General features: G+C 40.4%; 1 protein-coding gene across 4 annotated transcripts in view; it reads right to left on the reverse strand.

The window, feature by feature from the left end:
• Positions 1–27,901, reverse strand: part of FGD4 (FYVE, RhoGEF and PH domain containing 4) — a 111,259-nt gene that overhangs the window by 54,280 nt on the left and 29,078 nt on the right. The window contains exon 1 of one of the 4 annotated variants that reach the window (XM_064457763.1): positions 15,191–15,496. The exons of 2 other annotated variants lie outside the window; for them this stretch is intronic. Coding sequence is in view for 1 of the 2 variants with exons in the window: in XM_064457753.1 (XP_064313823.1) it covers positions 428–443 (16 nt within the window). In the remaining variant the exon portion in view is untranslated. Of the gene's footprint in view, positions 1–427; positions 459–15,190; positions 15,497–27,901 lie in introns of those variants that run through there. One more of the 4 variants, XM_064457753.1, reaches the window with a different exon arrangement.

Genomic DNA, 27,901 nt, shown 5'->3' on the forward strand with positions numbered 1-27,901 from the left:
GATACAGTTCTTAGAACCAATGCTGACCTATAGAAGTGTCCTATAGAAACCTTGCAGCTATAAACAGAGCTCCATGAATCTGGCAAATAAGCCAGAAAGAAAAACCACTTATAAACAATCACAGAACTGATTTGCTTTTAAAAAAGTCTCAAGCTGGTGAAAGCAGCAGCAAAACCAGCCAAAAGTAGCAGAGTTCTTCATGTGGCAGATGTATTAGGTAAAGCTGAAGAGACTGCAAGCTCATTTACTGACAATAGGAGGAAAAAGCCACCAGAGCATTCCAGCTGTATTGCATCACAAGGCAGCTGGATGCTCACCGGTTTGTTTGCTTTAAACTAGAAGTTTAACTCTTGGAGTCTCTGGACCCAAATAAGCCCCAAGTCTTGAAGAGATGAAGGGTTAACAGAAGCACCCCGTTCAGTCTTACCTGGTTCAGAAGACATTGTTTATAAATATATTTCAGTACCACCGCACAAGGAATTGATTTTGCAATGGTAATAACCCTATGACAAGCTCACATATATCCTATTTACAAGACCTATAAGCTGCCAGAAAGGACTTCTCAACAGATATTTGGTATATGCCGAGAGTTTACATGCTGGGTCTTTCAGTTGCAACTATGCTCCTCCCTCTTTGAAGGCAAGCCTGTTTTGAGAGGAAAAACGTAAGCATGCAAACCAGTCCGCTTAAAGAAGAGAGTGAAGTCTGGCCACTGTTAAAGAGGAAAAACAAAAAAATCAGCTTATGTAACCTACAAACTGCTGGAGAAAGGAGGAGGAGAAGGGGGAGGAGGGACTACTGTAAGTTGTTTCGTCTAATGCCTCAGCTACTGTGAAAGTTTTGTCACTGTTAATTGCATTGCTCTGAAATTAAAGCAGTATCGATGTTAAAGGACAAGTTAGTACATTTCTCTGGTTGGTATTTCGTTCTCCCTTTATACTGCACAATGCTCATTTCTAATAATCTTTTTCATTGCATAATCTATATTTAAATTTATGCCTAGAATGCGGTAAATACAACATGCAGGATACCACAGCAGTGATCAAAAAGAGTCTACATTAAAGAATTGTCATGAAAACATTAGCTTATTTGGCACAGATTAAAATTCACTTACTTAAAATCAACTTTTAAATGGCATAAAATAGATATTGTGCTCCAGGGTAGAATACAAAGATATTAGAGTGAAATCTGAACTGTGAAAAATGCACATTTTTTAAAAGTGAAAGGATTAACTGAAAAGAGAAGTTACTGCAAGTAACTTTCTTTCGTAGTTCACAGCTCTCACCATGTGATCCCCAGCTGGCACACTTTCATCGCAGCAGGAGAAAGAAACTTGGATTTAAAATCCAGCCCTGTCAGTTCGGATAATATGAATCAGAATATAGCAGCCAGCTTGTCATTCACTGCAGCTGAGGTCATCTTCAGCCACGGTGTTCGCCCAAACCACAGCTCTTTATAGCCCCTTCCGCCACTGGCCACTCATAGTGCTCACAGTCAAGGCTACAGACAAGCACGCCACTGCAGAGCTGCTCTGAAGGACAAGTACCAAGGGTTACGGGGTATACACTTGCAAAACAACCCGTTGTTATGAATATCTGTTTTTTACTGAGGAGACAGTTCTCTGGAAGAGGGCAGCTAATTATTTCCTTTCTATTACAGATGTTGAACAGAGGGGGTTTTGCCAAAAAAACAGTAAAAACAACTATTTTCCTCCAGTTATTTCAAAACTTTGGTGCATTTTTCTACTTGAGATGCACAGATGCAAGATCTGAAATCTAAATGGAACTCATTTTTAACACTTTGACCAAGATCTGCATGTGTTGTTTTTGTTTTGAGCAAGTGAGTTGCAATTACCCATCCTTTGGTACTCCCAGCAAGTAATCCCAGGCTCCTTAAAAATACATACAAATTTTATTCACCCAGGTCATCAATGCGTCATTAAAACAACAGTAACTGAGTTCCATAACCAAACTAGGAACTCCAGGTGCATAGGCTACATTTCTATTTTGAAGTTCACCTCCATGAGTTCAAAACCTGGGCTTCCACATGAAGTACATCTACAACAGAACACCTTCTCTCTCCAGAAAAGCCTTTGCAAAGAAGGTAAACTTTCTGCTCGCTTTCCCATATATGAAACAAACCACTTTCCCCACCAGCTTCATTTGTCCACCTGCCAGCGAGGCTTTGTAAGCCCTTCTTCAGCCTGATGTACTCTTCCTAACCCAGAAAAAAAACCACTGATAATGCCTGACATACAAGTATGTAACAAATTTTAAATTCAGATGGGATCAGCAATAAAGTTTTCAATTTTCACACAAGCAGCATAGTAGGTTGGAAAACTGTAATAAACAACATAATACAAGAAGCTGGTTCAGATAAGCAGCTACATTATCATCGTAAGCCAAGAGAAGGGGTCACACAAGGACAAGTAGGGACCTGATGGGAAATGAAGTCTCCCTTTTGGGGAAACGTGTATAATAACTGTTAAAAATTTTGTCATGTGACGCGTGTGGGAGGGATGACATTTGAGCTACCAGACCCTGCTCTCATTCCATCCCTGCCGTAGAGGACAAGGCAGAGACCAGGAGAGAAGTCAGAGCTCCAACCAGCCCCGAAAGGTCCACCTTGGGCTGCACAGGCAACCCCCTTGCCCAGGGAGAGTAACCGCAGCTCCGCTACTGCTCAAGGAGAGAGAAGGAATCTTATAAGCCTGAAGGAAACTGGATTTTATGTCATTTCCAGAAGGAGCAACGTTAAAACAAGTATAAAGATGTCTCCAAAGCCCAGCTTCAAAACACATGCTTAATTCATCCTTCTAAAAAAAGGTAGAAGACTGTTTTATCTCTATTTGATTAGCTAGCAGGTAAAGGGATTTGGGGGAGATTAAAACTGATACAGTGAGAACATCTCATTAACCTACTCCCCTGGTTCAACATGAGTTTTTATACCTAACTTTGCTTACTCTGAGAGCAAAAACGTGTGAAGTACAAACTGCACAATAAAGCTATATTGGCAATTATAAGTTGGAAACTCAACAAGAGGTACAGCTATGTCTGACCTGTCACCAGAACATGCCTGTGAACTTTCAAGAAAAGTCAGTTAAAAATAAAGTTAGTTTGATTAGATTTCTCTAAAAAGCAGATGAAGAGGCATAGAGAACAACTAGTTAAATAAAACATTTGCACTGGTGGGTAATTAAAGTCATACTACTAAGACAAGTAGCTGCTGTCATTTAGTGTGACGAAGACAGCTATTCAAACTAAAACCAGCGTGTTCTTAGTCCAGAGACTTGCACAGCAGACTAGTTAAGTTTTATGAAACTAAGTTATCTCCAATCAAGATTTTTGGCTTATCATATCACTTCAGCACTCCAGTAATTAAAAGATTTTGTAAGTGCCTTGCAGTAAGTATATGGCATGGACTTTCTTCTCCTCCGCTGTGCACTTTTCAAAATAAACATCACAAGCTTTCTCTCAGTACTTTCCCTATTTCACAGATAAGGAGACTCAAATTATGTACCTGACTCTCATGAATATTCTTAAGGGACAAAGCTGGAGTTAAGAGAAGGAAGTCACATGAGTATCAGCACTGTTAGGAAACCTGGAAAGCTGAACTATTACAGAACTACATGGGCAGCATGCCACACTGACACACACCCCCGAAAACACATTAGCTCACGTGACAGTGAATCACAGCCCGAAATTCAGTATGGCTGTCTTCAGCCAGCTCCTTGTCACCACAGACTCACTTCAGGCACAAAGTGTTTGAAGAGGTTTGCTGAGGATGCTGCATCAGGACATGATGCGACGTTTCTGCAAGGCATTGATGGAGAAAGAGTGACTTTTGACCCATCCAAAGGATCAGTAACCCATGTGTCACCCTAGCACAGAATGCAGCATGAGCACTTCTGAATTTCAATATATCAGTGCTTTGCACTGAAAGCAACCCCCAACTTTTATTCCCCTGTGAGAGATCTTTAGACACCTCAATGAGTCCAACAGAAATGTAAAACCACAACAACTAAAAAGTCACCTTTCACAGGGCTCCCACAAAGTAGGTGGGCTTGACTCAGCGTGTTATCTATCCCTCGCCCTTCCCCTGTAAACCCCAGTACTTCAGGAGCACAGCAGTTTGGTCCTGAGCAAAAATGAAAGCATGCTCTCCCCCTGTCCAAAAATAGTTTCTGAGGTGCTGTTAAAAGCCTCTCTCAGAAGCCCAGCATTAGTCTGCAGAGGAGTTCAACTTGGCTCCCAGCTATTCTTAGGGCAATGGGATTTGCTGCTGAGGCACCAAACACTCTTGTCCCAAACCGACCTTTGTATCTGTCAGACCTTCCATATGCTGGCCTTTTCAAGATTCTTGGGACAGTCTATAATCAATAACAAGTGATTTTATGAAGAAGGCTGGATATGAACCATACCTTAAAAGAAAAAAATCCAAAGCACACAACTTACTAAATACTATTCACTGGAGTTTTGAACAGATACTTCTATAACAAGGCAAAAAAAAGTCTGAAAATTCACTTGGGGTGCAGGCACACAAAACAAAGGATGCCCTTGGAACTGCAGATATGCAGAAATGTACACTGGCCTAGGTTAAAATTTGGGAAAAAGATGCAAGGCCCCAGGCATGCTAAACAGAGGGTGACCATCTGCCCCTCCTACCTGCACCTTCTTGCTGTACTGAAGCAATGACTATCTTCTACTTTCTTTCTGAGCACTGTGCAAGAGCTCAAGCAAGGCCTACCACTGGTGCTTCGTGTTTTCTTTTGATTGTACCAGCGTACGTGATGGGGGCGTCCTGCCTCCGATAACCATGAATAGATAGCAAAGCTGCAGACCCTAAACATGGCACCAAAGTAAATGGCTGAAAAAGTCAAGCCGCCAGCTACCAAGAGCTACAAATGAGAGAAATCACCACATGGATGTTGAGGTGTTTCCCCTCTCTGCTGAGGATGAGGAGATGAAGCCCACAGGGAGGAGGTTAATGTTAGATTTGCATTTCAGTTTAATGTTTCTACTACCAAGATTAACATATCCCAGTCCCATCATTCCCCCTTGGGGCTATATCACGTTCCTCCCTCACAAAAATGCCCAGCCCACGATAAGCCAATGCAACCTATCAAGCAAAGCAAACTGGTTTGGTTCCAGGTGAGCAAGCTGAATCTGTGTTTTGTGCAATGTGACAAGCTCCAGGATGCAAGTGGTGGAGACCACAGTGCAGTATAGCTTGGCACAGATGGAAGGGACACGATGGCCCTTTCCAATGCCAGGCTGCCATCTTAACTCAGGTCCAACATCTCATCCAGGGACAGCAACAGAGGTCAGCCTGAAGACTGCAGAGGTTAACGATGACTGAATGCAGTAGCTGTGAATCACTGACAAGAACCCTTGAACACGTACACAAAGGTTGAAATTCATGTGTGGTTGCCTGATATCCTCAGGAGAAGCAAGGCAGGAGAGTCCCTTATGCCAAATCAGTGGCTGGCTACTAGCAAAGGAACATCCTGCTCTTCCTCTCCTCTCATTGGGTCTTGTCTGGCACCACAGCAAGCCACTTCAGCTCATTGCTCCTGGCAGACACATATTCATTTTCTTTAGGACTGTTCTGTTAACTTAGCTGGCTGAGGAGGCCCATGGGTCAGATGAGCATCAGCATCAACAGAAGGAGAACAACAAAATCTGCCCAGGAAGCAGACCTAGCTATTTGCTGTTCTGTTAAGCTGCATCCGTCAAGCTTTGCCACACAGGCACATGAGGAAGGAAGAAACAGCCGTATGACAACTTGAGATTTGCAGGTATATCATGAATAAAAAGATGGGAGAAAATTTTAAGATTAAGTAAATGACCTACAGAAATAGGTGACCACCAGGAAAAGAGGGAGGAGGAAAAGTCCAGGCAGAGGTGAGCTGGCCAGGAAGAGACTTCAGGAATGGGTATTCAGGACTGCTGCAACAAGGAAAAGTAACAACAGCACCTTAAAAAGATGCATAACTAGCCCCATACAAGGTGAGAGATGCTATGGGAGATTGCAGCGCAAACGGAAACAAGTTAGTTGTAAGAACTACTTTCTCCCTCAGTTCTGAAATGAAACACTCCTCCATCACTCCCTCCTCTAGCTCTTCTTGTTAACATCCGAGGATTTGGACTTAAGACAAACAATCTCAAGGCAGGTGTGATGAACAACTACCATACCATAATTAGAAAGTAAATAGCAGTATTCTTCCGTGCTTTTTTTCTTTTCTTCCAGCTCAGCTGTATCACATGGCCCAAAGGGAAAGCCTGTGGCTGCACAAAACCCCAAAGGACACACAATAAAAGTTCTTTGGGGAAAAGCCTGCCTTTTTGTCCTAGGTTTGTACAGCATTTGTCATTGTAGCATCTTGGTGTTTGCAATTTAGTCCAAGCATAAAAGTAATACAAGCAACTACAAAACTCTCCAAACAAGTACTTAAATGGTTGTAGTTCTACAAAAATCAAAGAACTGTATTAAAGATCATTGAGCTCCATGTCATTGGCATCTATTCTATTAGCATTTACAGAAGGAATGCTTTTGCTATGGCAACTGTATGTTTTACATTAACCATATAAAGCTGATTTTCTGTAGCTTAAAGTATTTCCCATACTTAAAAGAAGTAAACCAGGAATCTGAGGTTCATTTTTCTATTATTCTTCTCTAGCAAAGAAAGATCAGCAATTATTAAAGAATTTTTGGTTTTTAGATGTGGGAAGTGGTCAAAGGCTTTGCCTTTATCAACTGGGTTTGATTTGCCAATTCCCCTGTTTAAAAAAGTGGCTTAACAGTTCACTAGTTCTTGTACCTCCTGGTTTTACATATCTATAAATAGGCAGATATAAAACCAAATTGAGAGAAATCTTCATGTTATGATCTAGGGAAGAGGAAATTACTATTTATAGTGTTAACCATTCTGTTACACTAACACACAGTTAGCAATTAAATACAAAGAGAAGACCCTCTGGCCCCGCAGCTCTGCCTTTTCTCATATCATCTTCGCTGCTTTCTCCTTCCCATGCCTTCCCCCTTGAGAAGGCTGCTTCTTCAGGCCTCCTGCCTCCACTGCAGCTGCTGCCCCTTCCCCAGCGACAGTATTACCTCTGGCAGTGACGTTCCTGCTTGCCACTGTGCTCTCCTGCCAGCCAGGACATACAGCTAGACCAGCAGAGCCGGGTGGTGCTAGGCCAGGGGGGCAGCTCTGGTGCCCCACCAGCTGGGGACTGGGTCGCAGTTGTTACCACAGAAACCTATACCTTCTTTAAGGAAGGACGGAAAAGAGGGAAGAGGAAAAAGCTTGTGACCTACCCTAATAGTGTTGTGCCACCTGTCTTTATTCACCCTCACAGATGAAACATAATGCTTATTTAACCTCTTTGCAAAGCTGCTTCAGAGCACAGACTCTCATTTTCCAGCTGATTTTGCTTTTGGTCACACACGCCCCACACACAACCCCCAAAAACAACTCACACAACCCAAGCCAGGAAGACCACCACACAGGATTTCCCTTAGATTCAGCAGTACAGCGAAAGGCTAAATCCACAACTTCAAAATTACCCCTGCCTCGTTAGAAATCCAAACAGTACAACGACTTGTTAAGTGTCATGGTTCCGACTCATGCAGGTCAGAATGCCATACGGCAATTTTGCTTCTGTATAAAAAACAAGTTTGGGCAGTGATAATAATAAAGATAAAGTACAAATTACTCTTGGTTTGAGTTAATATAAAACAGCTTGGAAGATTCACAATAAGCTCCAGAGTGGAATACATCAGTACATTTCTGGAGTAGATAAGAGCATATGAACCATAGTCGGGAAAAAAATAATTTAAAAAAAAATAAATCAATCACTCAAATATTCTGTGTCTGAAAAGAAGCAGTAGCAAATGTTTGGGTAACCTACAGTAGAAGGCAGCAAACACACAGTGATCTTTCCCTCAATCCCCACGGCTTCCAGCATCAGTTGTTTAGGGATCACCCATGTCAGCAGATGCTTTTGTGCAATTATGTTTTCCATCAGCTGGTAAAATACATTTATCATTAATTTATTTAGCCTTTTCCTGAAACCCATTTATATTTCTTGCGCAGAATACGTGACAGTACAGGCATTTTTTATCTATTCTACCTTAAGTCTGACTCCATGCTTTCTAGGGAAGAGAAACTTGATGGCAAAACACACTTGCCCTTCCCCTTCCACCTTTTTCTGTCCTCCCTGTCACATTATAGAAAGCATCAGATTAACTTTCTCCAGGACACATCAGTTCCTAAAAATCAAAGAACTATAAACGGTTTGGGTGGGAAGGGACATTTAAAGATCATCCAGTCCAACCCCCTTGCAGTGGGCAGGGATAACTTTCACTAGGATCAGGTCTCAAGACAAAAAAATCCACTATCTGTTCAAGACATTTTCATTCTGCCTTAAATATATAGACAGCTTTAGTCTCCTGACTTTGTCCTGTTAGGGCCAATTTAATCTAGTACTAATAGGATAGTCAGCAAATCAGGACCTGCTTTACGGACCTTTTTCTCCCCTGCCATTAAGTCATAGTACTGCTTTTTTCCAGTCTATCCAGCCTTGCTTATCTGAAGCATCCAGAGAAAAGTGATCAAAACGAAATCGTCAAATCAAAGTCTTTCAAAAACAGACGGTAACAATACAGACAATGGTGACAAATAAGAGAATGCAGAGGCGTATTTCAGCTTTTGGTGCAATAAGGGTGCAAGATCACAGACACTTGTGACTGTTTTACATAGCAAAGTTGTGCTGACAGTTAAACACAGCCTTCACAGAGACCATCAGCACTAATGAAACTTTAATTTCCTTTAAATTATTGCTCTCCACACCCCAGACCTCATCAGCCAGATGGTAATAGCTTTTCATCATTTATTTTAACACAAAAGCAATCAATAAGCTTTTCCCCACAGTTCTTTTACTGCTATATATGAACTCTAAAAACCTAGAATCAGAGAAAATGCCAGCTATAGAACAGACAGTCAAGTTTCATTGTTGTCTTTCTCATGGAAAGAGATTCTAAAATGCCACCTGGTTTTGAGATAAACTGGATTAAAGCAGTTTCAGTGATCTACAAATAAAATCTTAATCCATCAAGACACAATGAATAGACTACAGTATCAAAGAACTAAGCAGATCATGTTGGATTGAGCAGCTTTTCCCTCTCGTCATGGCTATGTCCTGGGCATTGTTTTGCACTGAAAATGTCTAATATCAGATTGCAGAAATATCACACTTCTGTTAGCTTCATTGATCATTCACAGAAGCTGACGATGTCCCATAGGAGACACACATATACACAAAAAAAAAAAACCCTTAGCTACCAACTGAATTTTTACTCCTGTGTTAAGCAGCAAGCAAAAAAGCATTCTACAGTTTTCAGAATTTTTCAACAGTAGAAAAATTTTGGAATATTATTTCTCTGGTTTGACAAACATAGGCAATAAGACAAGTAACGTCAGCAATAAGACAAGTCTAGAAAATTTAAGTCAATTGTTTAGAAAGGCTATATTTTACAATCAATAAAGTCAGCTTTATAAACACACGCACATAGACAAAATCAAAATGTAAGCAGTAATTACTTCTTTATAGCAGAAGACAGGCCACAGCTTGCCGAGCAAGTGGTAAAATGGGGAAAAATTGGTGGGAAAGGTGCTTTAACTACGGTGTTCTAGACTACATTTTTAAAAAGAGCATTTACCCAAAATAACAGGATGCTAGCAGAAAACAGAGGGGTGCAGCGTTGCCAACTTTACTAAGGGCAAACAGTGCTCACACTGCTAACTGTGAATATGTCATCATATTAGATTTTAACTGCTGTGTTTCAATTCTTAGGCGAAGCTCTAATTCCACCACTAAGCCTTCCATTTTATTTTGGCTTATAGCAGCTATGTTTAAGAGTTTGTTTGTCACAGCTTACATAGTTAAAACTGACTCACACATAGAAACCTTGACAAGCCAAGGGACAAAAACACTTGCTAGTTGCATTACAGTGGGTAGCCAAGTCATAACAGCAACACAGGGCTCCAAGCAATGGCATGAACAAGAGCCACTGAGAAGAACACCAAAATTAGTCATGGAAACTGACTTGTCAAATAGAGCTGACAGAGAACTATTACAGCTGTAAAGAAAAGTAACATAGAGTGTTTAAAGAAAGGTTATATAATATTACCTGTTGCCTACGAACCCTTCTGATATTTTAGGAAGCTTAGCAAGAGGTATACAATACTCGACCACGTTGACTGCAAGTAACAATAACATCAAATGATTTATTCTAGGTAAAAATGATTTATTCTAGGTAACAGGTCTCAATGTAACTGCTGCAAGCATGCTATGGGAAGCCATCAAATTATTCTGAATCAGAGAAAAGACACTTCATGCTTCACTTCTCTTCCTCAGCATCAGTGACCTCCTTAAGAAAGGGAAGGGGAAAAAAAATTAACTCATGCATGAAATGGAAGAGAACTGTAGGAGCACACAAGATATACTGGAACTGAGGAGGAAATACTAGGAAGAAGAATTCCAAGTGGGAAGTTCAGGTCATGCCCTGCAGGAATAACTCATTACAGAATCAACTTGTTCTTTCAAGTAATATTACAAGCTCTTGAGCTAATTTTCCCACTACTACTAAAACAGTGGCTACGTTTGACACCACTCCAGAGAACACACCACACCACCCATGGTACTACTCAATGCCTGCAAAACAAAACCCTTACCTGTAGAAGAGACAGGAATTCAGGTCTGCTGAAGCCTCAATGCCCAGCTCATGAGCCTTTGCTAAAAAGGCTTGCATGGTACTTTGTTTTAATTGTAGCTATCAAATCTAAACCTGATACTATAACTACAACACTACTTAACTGGGCAGCTGAACACAGATATTTTTTTTTTTTCTTCAGTAAGTGCTACTACAAGTGGAACAGAGAAGTTGCAACACTGTTTAATACCAGGGTTAGCTGCATCTATAGGGTATTCATGAAGGTAAGGTGTGGTGTGAAAACCACAGCATCAAAGTACAGTCCAAAGGATGTCTACAGATAGCCAAGAACAAGCACAGAAAAACTGCAGCGAAGGATCTTTCAAAGATCAGCAGTTGGAAAAGCACTTCTACTAGCCATCTGGCAGGAGTAGAAGACTCCTCTTCCCTCCGATTCAAAATTTAGTTGCTTTGGGTACCCTTTCCTCTGAAGCACTGGAGACCGGTTTTGGTTATTGAGTCCAGGTAAGCATCATGCTGCCAGCAGAGTTCATTTCTCAAATGCCTGCTTAAGTTTTCAGCTAACAGGAATCTCATGACATTAGCAATGACTTCAAGCTTCCTTGCTCAGTTTGTGAAGCAGAGTAACACTGGCTTTTGGTCACTTACTACAGTTTAAAGTTTTGTTTAAATTTGGTTTCCCATAGCCAGTAAGAGTCTGTGATTCTCATTGTACCAGAATAAAAGTCTACTAAACATCTAAATGAGATGTGAGTTATACAGCTGCCTGTGACTGAGGGGGGCGGGGGAAAACTCACACAAAAACCCCTCAGTGACCAAATGGCTCCTTCCAGTCCTGAGCTCCACATTCCCAAATGTACTCAAGTACTCACTTTGGTCCTCAAATATTCATCAAAAAGTAAACAATTCCCATGTCTCTATCAGTCCAAGTCATACTTTTATACTTAAAATGAACAGCTAATTACTGCATATAGTAAGAGCAACTGGATGAATGGGGCTGGGGTGGGGGGAGCGCAGGAACCACGTAGAAATAATTCCACTTCAAGATATTCTGTTGCTGGCATGCAGTCATTTATCTCCACCCTATTCTTCTCCCAGCTGTGAATAAGGATTACCTGGGAGTAATGTTTTCTTGAAACCATCTGCTGAACAGGTCTGAGTCTTCAGGTTCTTCAACTAGACACCTCAACAAGGAAGGACAAAAGTAATTCTGTACTAAATGCAAGCCCCTCTGGAAAAGACTAAAAAATCCTGCCACAACTCATAGGCCTATCATTAATCTGCACATTGCCATCACATTTAGTTACTCATACTCTCACTGCACTGGTTTAGTACTGTGATCTGCTTTAGAACAAACCGGTACAGCTATTTCTAGCATTGTGAAAGAAGTGTTAATGACTACATTTTGTCCCCACCCATACAAAGCATAAAAAACGCAAGCAATTTTACATGCCTAAGGCCCGGCAAACAGACCAACAGCAGCAGTGCCTGTGTCAGCAGGTTTATCCTCCCACATCCAGCATCCCGAGGACTCCATTATTTCATGGAAGCTGCAGAGACAACAGTTTGTAAACAGGCACCAGGACTTTCCAAAACAGCTGGCCCTTCAGAGGGAGCTGCCGGCTTTAACCTTGAAATAGTCATGCTGCCATAAGGAGACAGTACAGAGCCTGGGCTTTTTTGTTTGCTTGTTTATTTTAATAGTCAGAATACACAAGGAAAGAGCAGGAAAAGAGTGTATTGAAAACTAAGCATGTTTAAAAAGCTCTGTCAAGTAGCAGCCCGAACACAATGCATAAATAAATCCAAGTCATGTCAAACAGCATTCCACAGTCATGTGTTAAGTGAAAAGCAGAAAGACTTGTCTGTTTGAAGGAAACAATTGTGATCGTTGATACGCAAGCCGGCTTCCTATATATTAGCTCGGGATTTTACCATTTAATGACACGTTTCCCAAAAGATGAGTACATACAGACATTATAAACACGATTATGATGAGCCCACTGGATACTAGATTGTATTTCTAGACACTGTTTAGTCAGGAGTTAATTCAAAATATCTGTTGTTGTTGTTGTTGTTTGATGATGTACCTAAATTGAGCTTACCCTCTTAAAAATAAAAAGCCATATCACTATTCAGTATAACTTGTCACCTCCAATGGCCTCCAAAGCCTGTATTTTAGAATAAATCTCCTTCAAGAAATCATGTAGCAGGTTACACAGACCCTCATTTGTTCACATTAAGCATAAACATCAGAGCCACTTGTAATAATCTACCAAAGATGGAAAAAAAAAATCTTCAAAAAAACCCCAAAACATTAAATTCAAACTGACATTTAACAGTTTCTCTGCTACATGGAAATGGGATGTCTACTATGAAAGGCCAGATGCTGAAACGGATTAAAGAGCGTCTAGCCGGTAAATCCTGCATCCACAAATCAACACTGACCCAGTGACCTAAAGTAAAATCTAATAAGAATTTTAAAAAGTATTCAACAGCCACATATAGACCATTCAAGAAGGAAATTATAAAATTATTTGCTCAAGACTATTTGGACACTTACAGAGTGATCATCAGAGAGTATAATAAGAGCTGGAAAATGCCAAACAAAGTCCTCTATTCATAGGTTTAGTGAAAGCAGTGGAAAAGCAAGCCTCTCGGCACACCACCAGCTAGCAGTCAGGTGAAATCACCTCCAGAAAGGGTATACAAGCCGTTACCTTTATGTCGACACGATGTTGCTCTCTGTGAAGACTGGCCAGTGAGACGGTAATTCACATCCACAGCAACAGCAAATCCTGTAGGCAACTGCTACCTTACTAGAAACAGACCAGGGAGCAGAAACACATCCCACTCCAGCTACAGAATAACCTTGGGGTGGTTGCCCTTCCCTCCAGCTAGCTTCAGCATAGCCTCTGAAGGGTGAAAGTCTAATCTCTTTTCAAGCACAAAAGCCAATCTGCCTCCTGCGCTCTTTTTAACACTACAATTACAGACCTGCAACTTGCACAGGTGAACGAGTCCACTGCAGCTCATTAAAAGCAAGTTTTGCATGAACCATCCACACTTCAATGGCAATATAATACTTAAATTCTGGAGAAGGAAGGGATTAAAAAAAAGTCTTTTTTATTACAAGATGATACAGCTTCCGTTAAGAGCGCTCACCCAGTTCCACCAGCATGCAAATGTGACACGATGTCTGAAAGGACTTCAGGCACATATACCATGCTCCCACAAGCACAAGAGAAGCTGATATGCCACAAACAGTTAAAGTACTCAAAGAAATAAAAACCCCCTCAACCTCCCACACGCACACTTTTGTTAGGCACCAAGACTTGGAGAACATCTTGTAGGTTAAAAATTTATCCTAGTCAAATATGTTGCAATCGTGACTTATTAACCCCATTGCTAACTTTCCTCCCATACTCCAGTGCACTGACATTTTAAGTGCATAAAAGCAGAGGGCAGATCAGTGGAATTAGGACTGGCACAATTTTAATTAAAAGCCTCTAGTAGTGTCCTCCCCTGTAACAAATAAAAATGGCAGTCCTGGCAAAAGGGATGCAGCATAAGAGCTTTATTTGAAAAGGGAAAGCCCATACATGACTAAAAATATCTGCTGAGGTAACATTTTGTCCATTTGGGGCACAAATTAATTTTAATGCCCCTCATTTAAGTCAGTAATCTGACCTGCACACAAACGTTCATCATGCATTTATTATGAAAAAATTTAGTGCTCCCAGAGCACAACAAAAGATGTCTTTTATAGGACACAAAAGCCTTACAAGCATATATTTCTAATTTTATTTTCCCCTTTAAATGAAATCTTGCCATCAAAACAATCACGATATTTGCAGAGCATCCTGAAAACTCCCATCAAGTCTCCACACAATTAAGCTCTAAGAGAGAAAGAGTCCAAAATGTTTGGTCAGTTGGTGAGTTGGAAACAGGGGCAGAGGGTGGGAACGAAGAGTGGAAAACCTGCTCCTGCGTTCTGCCTCCCTTAACGCTGCTTCCTCTGAGCAAACTGCATAAAACACCCTGAACATCCATTGTATCGCCAGCTCTGTTTGAACATTTGCCCCTCGTCTCACCCTTCATGCCAGCATGAAAACCAAACACGTATCGCATCCAAGAAGAAATCACTCAGAGAAAAAGCAATCAGCATGAAAAGGCATGTAAATCAAACAGATTTGGCAGCAAAGAGCATTTCATAAAGACAAGAGATATGAATTGCTCCATTTGTGTCAGTTCGGCCAGTTACTGTTCTGACTTACTACTTTAACGACCCCAAATAAAATTGCTTGAACTGAAACAAAGATCTTTAAAATACAATTCCCCACACACACCCTCCTAACAATAAGCGTTATTACCATGGTACTACCATTCTTAAATCATAAATCCATTGTACCAATTAAAAATTACCTGCATACATGATGAATTTAGTACTGACCTTGCAAAAAGCTTACTCCACTTGGCTAGAAATCATTAATAGTTTTGGTAAAATCCTTTTATGTGCTCCTCCAGCTAGCTAATTCCAGCCTTCCATTAACGCACTCCATTGCAGATAATTGCCGACAGCACATGCTCCCCTGCTTTTGCTGGTTCCCAACCGAGAAAGGATAATCACATTCCAGCGGGGAGCGAACAGATGGCAGCCTCCATGGTAACCAGTCCTCCCCAGCTAGTGGTAGCACTGGGAGGCTCCCGGGAACTGGGCAACAAGCACTCTTTGTGCTTCAGTTTTGCAAAGCCGTAATGAAGGGAGAGCCAGCTCCTAGTGCTCACTGGGCATGCCTAGCAGGTGCCCTGCCTTCGCAAGCAGGCAGAACACCTTAACAAAAGCTTGCAACCAGGTTTAACCTTGATGCTGCCTATTTCTGCATCGCATGAGGGGAAAGGGGAGTAAAACACACACTAAGATGGAGGTGAAGGTAGCGAGAGTTTTCAGTTACCATTAAAACAGAGGGTTCAGAGAAATTAGCTGAGGACTGGTTTTGCCCCTGACAAAAATTATTGTCTGAAGGCAGGCTTATTTCCCCTGAATGGCTTTCATTTCATCGAATCACAGAATGGTTTGGGTTGGAAGGGACCTTAAAGATCATCTAGTTCCAACCACAGGCAGGAGCACCTTCCACTAGACTGTTACCTCACGTGTGCATATGTGTGTGTGTGTGTATATATGTATGTATATTCTTCTTGGGTGAAATGCAATAGCGCAGGAGTTCCTAGTAGTTAAGAAAGGATCATAGTTAGGAGTAGAAACTAACACCTGAGAATTTTAACAAGAAAATAAAGAATGCTTAGGCCAGGCTAGAGACTATTAGCAATCAAAGCCCCATGGACAAGAACCTCCTAAAAGAATACAAATCAGTAGAACTTCAAGGACTAACAGTGGGAACATCCTGCTACAAAGAAGGGTGTGAAGATAGGGGAAGGCCACAAATCAGTCAGCAGTGATAGCAGGGAACATCTTGGCTCAGAAGGTGTCAAAGCGGGGAAACCAGGGGAAAGGTAATGCTGGCAGGGGGAGATTGTGACCGCCGACTCAATAAAGGGATGAAAAGACTACCACACCCCACACCCCCACTCCTCTTGACCACACGCAGTGAATTAAAATCACACCATACCTTTAAACTTAAGCAGAGAAGACGCTGACCAATGGAAGAAGGGGATGCTCAGTCAGGTTAATGATTATGTATTAGATAGGCGTGGTGTGTTAACTGTCATGTATAAATGCCAAAAAGGAATTATGGTAGGCATGCACGCTAGGAGGAATTATTCCCCATGCACCCGGCACCAAATAAAGTAATGTTTGCTCGTTTATACACCCGGTGTTAAGGCGTTTTATTCCCAGCTTTCGGTGACAAGACTGGGTGGCTTAAAGCCCCATCCAGCCTGATCTCTCTCTCCTAGACCTTGTAATTGCTCCCCTCGAGAATACTATGATGTCCCAACCTGGGTTTTACTCTACAAGAACTGCACAGACCCTTGCTTTTGGTCTTAGAGCTTCTGCCAGGCTTAATTGCTCCGCACCTGCCGAGACCAATGCCAGTGCAGCAACGGGGAAAAAAACCACCGTGCCTCTCTGCTGCACAACCAGGCTGCTGGGTGGGCTGTATCTAGAAAAGCCTTTTTTTCACATCAGAGTTGTGCCTGAAACCACTGCTCTCACCAGGCCAGATCCTGTTCAGCTACACACCTACACCGATGGTGTGCATCACCTCGGCGAAATGCCCACCGACATTATCTGGAGGGGAAAGGGAAGGGGCTTTTCAAGACCAACTGATAATGATTTTGTCTGCAAAATAAAAAGAGCTTTGGAATAACTTATTAAGGCTTTAAATACTGATGAGTTGAACAGCACCACGTCTCAAAATATTTAAGGTTTGAAACACTGAGTTTGAAAAAGCCAACAGCATAATCCATGGACTGACTCTGTTGACGCATTTAGACTTTCTCTCCTTCACTCTCAAAACCATGCAGTGCTTATGACTAACAGTGTGTCAAAAACGTGGGTAATTTTACTTAAAGCCAAATTTGGACTTCAAGTTCCTACATGCTGACTTAGTTCTGCTGAATTATTCTTTTGAGGAAGGAAAAATGGCTTCCTTTCTCCCTTAATGGCACCTTTGATCTTGTAGCTGGTCCTGCAGGGCAGCATTTGTTCCTGTAAGAGACTGAAAAACCCTGTGCTGGAACCCACCATGACAAAAACACTCGTCTTTTCATCTGGGTGGCTCCAGGCATGGAGCTCAGTAATTTTCTTCCCCGCCCCAAATTTTAAAGTTTCCCTTATCCTCACTGTATGAGGAAGTTAGTTTTGTTTCACAGAAAGCACAGCTAGATTTTTCTTACATTGGTAAAGAGACACCACTATAAAACTGCCAGTGCATTAACAGGAAGCCTCTCAGACCACTGCCGACAGTGCTTGAGCACCTGTAAGATGTACAAGAGTTCCTGCCATGGAAAGCATGGCAGCTGAAAAGGATCCAGACTTTGAAGGGGACTTGCAGAGCTCACAAGGGCACTGCGGGTACTGGTGACAGGCACGGGATGAAACCCAGCTCTGCCACTACCCCTCAAGAGCTAGTAGATCATTCTGACTCATGCTGTTAATTTCAACCCCTTTTCTTCCTCTAAATAAGCAGTCTTTAGATCACCAAAAATTTCTTAAGCAACCACAGAACCCAAACCTAATCATCCATCAGCAGCAACAGTAAAATAATGGAAGGAAGGAAAGAAATTTCCTATTTAACTTGCCAATTGTTAATAATAAAAACTTTTCAGCATTTAAGTATTATGAAACACACCAATAGCATTTCTTATTTTGCCTCTAAAAAAGAAAGACCATGGCTCAGAATTTACTATTAATATACTAATAGATTTTATGTATTCATGCATTTCTGGAAAAAAAATTTGTAGCAATCACATTCTTGGCAAACAGACTGACTTCAAAATTATGGGGATTCAAGCTCTGTTTTAGTTTTTTTGGGTTTGTTTTTTTTTTTCCTTCATGAAAGAGACCTCCTACAAAGTAATTTTCTATACTGATGTTAATGCTAACTTTGTATTTAAAATTATGTTGTTTACTGAAATATTATAAGCAATTTTGGCATTGGAAAACCTGTTCCAGACACTGACAAAAACCCTAAGACCGTCTGATTTTGAACAAATACTAGCTGTACTCATTATAGGAGGACTGCTGGCAGAATAAAGGGCAGTGACAGTCAGAATCCATTTCAGCTTCTTACTTGGAATTTCTTTAATTCTTAAGTCTGATTTTACACAGATACAATGCAAAGATTTGAATGAACTACACACAGCAGCCATCAAACAACAAGGCAATAGGATACACTACAAATTTTGGCAGAAGTGATAGATAAGTTACATGGAGCAACACCAAATAAGCATCCCCTGTATATGTGACAAATGTTTTATTCAAACTACTTGAAAAGGAGAAAGGAAAGCAGCACATCCAAAATGCTTTTGAGGAGAGGTGGATAAGGGAAAGAAAACTTAGTCAGGTACCCTTATTCTTTGGCCCAGTCTCAGCCAGATAAGAGTTTAGGAATAAACTGGTTTTACCTGGAAGATATCAATGAAAAATAAACAACATATGGACATCCTGTCTCCTGAATTGATTCCACTGAAGAGATTGTCTTTTACAATGATGACACCCTGTGCTTCAGCTTCTTCCAGTCCCAGCTGCTATCCAGTAGACTACGACTTTGTTATTTTACGCAAGTTGACGGAGACTCAAACTGGACTTTAGAAATGTATGTTTTTCAAATTGGATATGGGTTTGGCTTTTTTTAGGTTTGTTTGGGGGTTTTTTTTTGTGTGTGTTGTTTTTCTTTTTTTGTGATGACCGGCTTAAAAGCTATAGTTGACAGAAGTTAGTCTTCTATTCTCTGCATAAGATTTGAAAGCTTTATTTATAAAGCCAACCACAGCATCTAAGTAAGCGACACCAGGCCTCACACATGCATGGTTTTGAACTTTTGCTCATTTCTCACACCTGTTTTCAGAGTTCTACTAAAACAACCTTGTAATTCCTGACAGTTGTACAAATGGATTGTTACTGCCAGAGATAAAGCAATACAACAGAACGTTGATCTGCTCTATTATAGTATGACCTTTTTTTTTTTTCTAAAAAGAAAGTAGCTTCAATATAACACGTAAAGATTTCTTTTAACTCTATACCATCTGGTATGAAGAAGGTCACTTTAACGGAAACAAGATGTCTAAATTTTTAAGATTATAAGAAATATTCTTTAAGTAGTTGTAAGGGCTGAAATTTGCAAGATTTCCTCTTACTTGTCCAGAATCCCAAGATTTAACATTTTTGTGATAAGCACAGAAGGGCTAAGGCTTCCACCCTCATCCTTTAAGATCCCTTTCTATGACAGAGATGCCTTTCCAGTCTTACCTCAATTGGCTGTTTTTCTAAATCAAAAACTTCCTACTTTGCAGAAGGAAAGCAATAAATTAAAGCCCTGCAGACAGTAAACACTTCCTCAACAGCACCTCCACAGATCTAAAGTCAATGGAGATCTCATGCCTGGGAGAGACGCACTCCCCTCACTTCCCATCGTTTCACACTGGCATAATTCCTCAATGTCACAAGAAACAAAACTATGGAGTTTCTTCTTTCACAGGGTGCCCACATAGGCTGGGAGCACATGTATGCTGGATGTTGCAGAAGGGGCAGCAACTGTTTTGCTCTTGTTCTTTCAGCTGCCGTTTGATTAAGTGATGTCAATGTTTTGAGCAATAAACCTTTCCCATCTGAACTGAAACTGCTTACAAAAGTGTGATTCACAGCAGGGAGACAAGCTATCTCCTTCTCACTAGTTCAATGACATGGACTGCCTCCATCCACTGCAGCAATCTTTCTTCCAATGTTACAACAGCCATTTCTATGGGTGCTTGGTTTTGGCAACTATCATTAAAGGACAACAAAGAATAATGGATGGCGCTCATACTAGGCTTAGTGACCTATTTGGTGAACAAGCCTGAAAGTTATCCTTCCTTCAAAGGCAGTCCTCCAGAATAACTTTCAAGGTATGAAATTAAATTCCTTACAGAAGCAGAAAAACCAAGACTTCTACTGTTATGTCTACAATGATAGTTATTTTCAGATCAGGAACAGCACCGGCCCAATACACTGAAACACTTATTCCGTAAACTGGAATTACTTTAGTTTCCAAATACTTTATGGTACCTCTCCCACTGAGTTTTATCAGTAGTGCCTCCAAGTTAGCAACACCTGTAGAAAAGAACATCGTTTTTTCTTTAAAGCCAACACCAAAGCATATATAGAGTTATCCAGGCACATTGATTAATATAATTTTAAAGTATTATGGAAAGTAAATTATGTAAAATCTATCAATCCGAAGGCCCTAGATCAGAACTCCTTTCTCTAGTAAAGAAAATCCTCTTGGAAATTGCTGATCACAAAGAAACAGTTAGCTAACAGGATTTATTTTTTTTTTTAAACATTGAATTATTTTTATGTCGGTAGTAAAACATAGTGCACGAAAGAGTTTTTAAGGAGAATGTACAATAGCACAGCCTCCCTGAAGAGGATGCTCCAGCTCAGGCCTTGCACATATAAGGCATGAGACAGCTCATATTGGTGGTACCTACCCAGAATCAAGAGGTCTGGAGCTGGTTTTGCAAGATGTGCATGAACAGAGAGAAAGGGAGAGCCAACATCAAGGGGCTTACATTCCAACAGCAGAATAAACTGTGACACTAATGCTTTTCAATCCTTCTGCATTCAAAAAAAAAAAAAAAAGAGAGATGACAAAAGCAGGTCTGGGTTTTAGCTGAAAACTCAGTTTGTCAAGGTAGGACAATTCAGTTCAGTGTCTGGAAGCATCCAACAATAGGGCACAGCAACCACCAGACATGCCTGATTATTTCTGTATTGGCACAGAGCGTTTCCATGGAAAAGCAGCAGCCTCCTAGGTTTGACATTCAGCGTCTGACAGCTGAGCCAGCCAAAGCTCAGACATGCAAGCCTCAAAAACAGATCACAGACAGCTCTTTGGACGTGGTTCTGAGCAATGCAAGAGTAACACCAGCTCTGGGGGACAGACTAACCCCAGGGGCTCTGCCCTGTGCTCTTTATTTACCAGTTAAGATCCCAATGAAAGCAGAACAGACATCAGAGTAGCACATGGGTGGGAACTGTGGCCACGGGGCTTTCATTTCTCTTTATGCTTTACTAAAGAGTTTCTGAGAAGTCTGGATGGGAACTGCAGGACTGCTCTTCTACCCTGGCTTGGACAACTCCCGACAGCACTTGTAAACAAAGACAGCAATGGTGTCCCTGGAAGAAGAATAGCCTGTACATTCCCTCCTCTATAAAACATCCTTCAGTAAAACCCACAAACAATGACAGAGTAAGGAAATGTAGAGAAAATATGCTACCATAAAATAATTCAATGTTACGGGTATTCACTGTGCTAGTTTCTTCCATGCAGATACAGGAAGTTCTCATACTTCAGCAATTAAGCTTGGGAGGAAAAAAAGTTGTTATAACTCCAGAACTTTAATTTATGCCTCATAGAGGTAATCTGAGATACAGCAGGAGCAGTGGTATTTGAGGTATACTAAATATTACATCAGCATCCTTGTGCTTTAGCCCATTGCAGGTGGTGGCAAACCTATTAGTGGCAAAGAACACAAAAATTCTGAAAATGCATTTAGCAGACGCACTCACATAATAGACATTGGTTCGATTTAAATTCCTCTCCAAACTTGACAGGCACCACTTTGCCACAGATTTCTAAGATCTAGAAACACCTGTGTTAGATCCAACACAAACTTCAGAGCAGCCTGCAAAAGTTTTCTGACCAAGCAACAGATTAATTTTTACAAAACGCCTTGCTTTTCCCTAACCCGAGGCCCCTTCAGCACGTTGACAGATCAGCCAGGAGTAAGCAGTCTAAAGAAACCAGGCTTGGGTATTTGATCAGGCAGCCGTGGAGCATGCCCCATCCATGCCCACAGACAACAGCTCCACTGCCAAGAGGAAGAAAAAGCACAATTGCAGGATTGACAGGTAGCTGGCGAGACCACACCAACAAGAGCTGGCAAGACCACATCAACAAGAGCTAAAAATTCCACCTATCCCCCATGCCAGTTTACACAAGTGAGTTAGCTTTTTTTACAACTCAAATTTACAGTACAGTACAGTACACTAAGTGTACACAGTACACTTAGGCTGACAGTAACTATGTGTTCCACTGGAGTCACCCCAAATATTCCTGTTTTTATTTTGCATAGATTTCAATGGCTCAGAGTTCTTTTTGCAGTCTACCTCCTCCCAGAAGGATAAGCAACCAGTTCAACACCTGCAAAAATTTTGCAGAGACTATTTAGAAAAGTCTGATGAGTACTGGAGGTCTTGGTCACAGCTCGGGCTTCCAGATGGATCCATGACAGATATATATGGCATTAGAGGCATAAAGCAATAAACCACAAGTCATCTTTATTTCAGATTAATTTCAATATAATTAATAGGCCCAGTACAGCCTATTACTACACAGCATTTCATTTACAGTAAGAATATCATGGAGGCTTGTATTATTATTATTAGCATACAGTACAACAAAGAGGGAGCCATGTCTTTCAAGGATTTTATTCTTCGGCTACAAGGGGACAGGGAAGGATACTAGCACAAGGGTCACTACAATACCTTCAAAAACCTAGACTTTTCACAGTTTGTCTTTAATTGCAGGAGTACTTACTACATATGAGGATAAGGAAAAAAAACCAAACAACATAAATCAAGACATACCTACAAAGAAAGGCTCCTACACATTCTGAGAAATGAGTAATGACTGACATACATACATACATACAAAGCTGAATAATAAACTGATCCTACTCACCAACAAAATTTTGGAAACACTTTTGAAGTTTTGATTGTCTTTGCTATAGCACTGGTGAGCTCACCAAGTCAAAACCACGCAGTACAAACAGGGATGAAAAGTTAACAGCATTTCTATGTCCCTCAAGTAATACAATACAGTGTAAATGTGTATATATAGCGCATATATACACTACAGTGAAATACCCTCCATCCACTCTGCCTGTACGTACATTTTAAACAGCTAGAATATAGGCATGCTAGTAGATAAGTATTATCTAAACTTCACTTTTAAGAAAACAGAACATTTGGCAAAGCACTGCTAGCTAATGATGTGGGTGGGCTGTAGTGCCACGTACCACTTCCCTCCTATCCATAATCTCAAAGATCATCACTATTCTCAGACTGCATGTGACAGAAAAATAGGAAGGAAAGATTAGGAAAGTGTCAGAAAAAAAGTTCAAATTTGAACACAAACCCATTGTGTGCTGTGAGGAGGGTCATAAGATTCAACTTCTCATTGCCCTGGATCAACACATTCATATTTTGATTCTGCCACTGCTCATCCAAGCAATGAGAATTCAGTTCAGTCCCACTGCCCTTGGATGCCAACAGATGACTTCCCCTCAACAACAGCAAGAAGCATACTTTCTCATTGATATTAGCAGAAAAACTAAATCTAGACTACAAAATGCACTCCTGCATAGACAAGTTTGATCACAGTCTACTAAAGAACTTACTTGACTCCTGCCATCTTCTATAAGACAGAGATCTATAAGCATATCAACTACAGGCCAGGATGAGAAAATCATGTATACCTTTATCTTCAAATATTTCTGAGTCTCTCCCACAGGTCATAAATTTACTGTAAAACCAGTAAACTATTAAGAAAAAAAAAAAAAGACAAAAAAGAAGGTCTACTTACAGCTACCCATGCCTTATATAGGAACATCATTACTGCAAGCAGAAATCCTTACATTTCAAAACCTTTGTGCAAGTATCTCTACCCATCTAGGAGACAGTCCTTAAACTGGGCATAGAATGAACATTATAAACTCATTATATAAAAAAGGAAGTTCTGAATTTCATAACTTACTGACACAGCTCAGGAAATAAGCAACAAGAAATATTTCAACATATACTAACAGCAGATTGTGTGAGAGGGTGCTGGAATCAAAGAAAATGTTCCTTTAAAAAGAAATAAAACCCTTACAGGTCAAGATTCACTTGACTCAGTGCCATTAATAAGGAGAACTCTATAGCTACGTTCTATTCCACATTATATAAGCTATACTCTAGACACATCCTTAAGACCTTCTCAGAACCCTCACTTCTTCAGAAAATAATAGACAGCTCTGGCAATGCAGAATAGCTGTCACTCAATGTAGAAGAGCAGTTCCATGTTATAGTTTGTGAAGCCCTAGAAACACATGAATAAATTTTAAAAAAAAAGCATTTGTATAAATTGCTTCCACCTGTAGTCTCACTACTCTTTTCATAGTATTAAACTGTCTAGTAGTGAGTTATTTGTTATCTTCCAGTACTAGGAACCTCGTAAACATGACAATCTTATGATTTGCATTTGGTGCTTTTCCATTTTTGCTTCTCATCTTTGTGGTCTTTACACCCAACTTCAGCAGGTGGCCTCCGAGCCTTCTGCTGCTACATGTTTCAGCCATACAAAATTCTGCATAGAAACACGTACACAGTGACTGTCAAAACTTCTGACTCTTTCCTGTGTTCACTATTACTGAAGTGGTACTAGAGAATTTTCAGGCAGAATAAAAGACTTGACATTTTCCAGCATGCCAGTTATGAACCCTTACAACAAAATCCCATGGCATCAGGCAGAGATGATGCCAGCAGCTTTCTTCAGAAAGTTTTCTAGATAGTCAGATACTCACCTGCCACACTACCCGCTCCAGGCAGCTTCTTTAGAAGTGCATTAAATACTCCACTGCTCATTTTATGTACATTACATGTAGAAGAAAAAAGCCTTTTTCAACACATTTTCAAAGACATAAGGTGTAAGCTATGTCATATGAACCACTGTGTGTAACTAACTGCCTCCTTCAGATAGTCGTCTTCCTTTGAAGTTGTAATGTGTGAATCCCTTTATAAGCACAACTTACAGGCATCAGCTGTAGAAAAGGATTACTTGAAAAACCAGGTAGTATCATTATCTCTCAGAGTTAGTCCCAACTCCTGGCAACAGAAGAATAATTATAGCAGGTCTGAGGTGCCACATGGAAGTTTCACAGCCCTCGTACTGGGAAAAGTTTGAAATCACAAAAAAGGGACAAAATTAAGCAAATAAAAAGATGGAATCTTTTACTGTGTCTTTGCAGGGTTGGGGTCTTTTGGTGTCCTTTTCTTTTGAGAAACTATTAAAGACTTTGATGACTTTCATAACAGCAATATACAACCATCATGCAAAGCAGAAAAACAAATGGATAAATGCTTGCAGAGTCAAGACAAGTTGCCCCATAAATGCTACATGTCCCCGCAAAACAGGGCCTTTCACGAACAGCTGCACTAGGAAGACTCCACTGCACTATGAGCTAAAACAAAAAATGTAACATGTGTCCACTGCACTATTGCCTCATAAAGTGTGAAAATTTAGATTTCAGAAAGTTGTCATTTAATGATCAATAAGACAGTTCTACAAATACACGAATGGAAGAAATACTAGGAGACTACATAGTCCAGTGCTCAGCCCTGAAGCATACTGGGAAGACAGCTGTGAGAAGACTACATCAGCAAAAGCACACACTTCAGCCTAATAGAAGAGAAAGAAAAATACAGTGCAGCCAGACAGTTCAGCTAATTAATTTAGGTATTGTGTTTAATGGTTCTTCACTAGAAAGCCATCTGAGGCTACTAGCAGAAGGCAACCACTCCCTCATTTTCTCCTAATTACTAGCTGGGCCAAGATCCTCAGCATTCCCAGAGAAAAAGGAGTTTAAACATCACAGTCTCTAACACTATCTACTGTCTCACCCAGAAACCCTCCTCACCCTTTTCTTCAAGCCCTGAAGCTAGTATTTGAAAGCTCAGTATGAGTTATAACGATCTTTTTGGTCGTGTTATTTCTATCAACCTCCTGCAACTTTAACAGCAGACACTGAATTTTCACACACTTTTTCTTCCTGCAATTTCAGGTTATAGAAGGAAGTGATAGCTGAACAGAAATGAATGAAACAAAAATTTTGCTTTTCGTTTTGCAGAGTTACATTTTTTTTTTTAGCACTGTAAACATTAGGAGCAATTGCTGTCATCAAGAGGAAAACACCTGCATCCGACAGTCTACAAAGAGCTGAATCCAGAAATGAATCTACAAAGATTAATCTGGACCACAGTTACATAGAATACAGTAGCATTATATCATACATGATGCTTCCATTTACTTAAACTTCTGTTATTTTATTTAAACTTACATTAAGCCTTTTATGACAAATAATTAAGGCTGCACTGTAAGACTGATTTTGTCTCTTCAAATAGTCTATTTCTATTGCTTAGTAAATCATAATCAAACTTTAATTGATTAATCCCATACTATGATGGGACACAATGCAGCAAGATCTCTAGTGTAACAGGTTTCAGATTCAGCTATTAATCAGTCATTCTGTTCCATAACAAATATAGACTTTAATAAGTTGTGACATTAATACCTGGAAGGTACAGAACGGAGATAGAGAACCCCAGAATAGATTTCTAATTCAGTCCTACATGATCCAAACAAATAATCTCCAAAATGCATCAACTCCTCAATTCAGAGAAGATTTAGCACATCTTATTGAAGACACTCGGTTGTCAAACCAAAGGCATCTACATTTGGGATTTATGAAGTTATGCTAAAAATAGATATAAATACTTCAGCTGACTCAACACAACACAGAAGCAGTGGAAGACTGCCAAACCAACCACGAGTGTCTTCCTCTGAACACAATATACATCCTGTACACATTTGACCACCCTCTAAAGCAGCAGCTGGCACCTAAAAACACCTATCTTGTTTACTGACTGGAAGGATAGAATGCTCAATATTTTATTTTTATAAAGAAAATTTAACCATTTTGTTTTCACCAAGAGCTCAGGAAAGGCTGAAGAAATAGCTGAAAGAGACTCTAGTCACAGTTATTTAGACTATGAAGACACTGTAAACCACAAGAAGCCTTACTGTCTTCCTCAGCAATCTCTCTGGATATTTGAGGGATTACGTTGTTTAGATTTAGGAGCAGAAAGATGTGAGAAATTCTCTAGGTATACACAGGAAGCCTACATAAGTACTGTACGTGAGGGCAAACATCCTTGCTATTTTCCCTTTCCCCTTCGACAGCGTATATTTTAACTGAATATTGAAACTAAAGTCTGCCATGGACTTGTATTTTAGTAAGACTACCAACACCTAACCCAAAAGAGACAAAAACATTTTATGTGTGTTCAGAGGAATTTTTCCATGTTCACCCCACAGTCTCTCCCATTTCCAGGGGAAATAACAAAACAATAGCTATGTTTGATTATATTCAATAAACATTTTTCAATAAGCAACATAAAGATGAACGAGTATTCCCTTTTCAGATTTTGTTGCTCATACACTACCTCACAACCAAGGGACAAATGCCCAGGTATTCTGGGAACAGTGGTGTTGCAGAATTTTAGACTCATCTACTCAACATCTAATTTCAGTAGAATAGCCAATAAGAAAGTGAACTCCTTGAAACAGAAAATTTTGATAACAAAATCTGAAGCTCACCCAGTCCATCATTTGACTCAGAT

This window comes from Phalacrocorax carbo, chromosome 1, assembly GCF_963921805.1.
Source record: "Phalacrocorax carbo chromosome 1, bPhaCar2.1, whole genome shotgun sequence".
In the NCBI taxonomy this organism is placed as follows: Eukaryota; Metazoa; Chordata; class Aves; order Suliformes; family Phalacrocoracidae; genus Phalacrocorax; species Phalacrocorax carbo.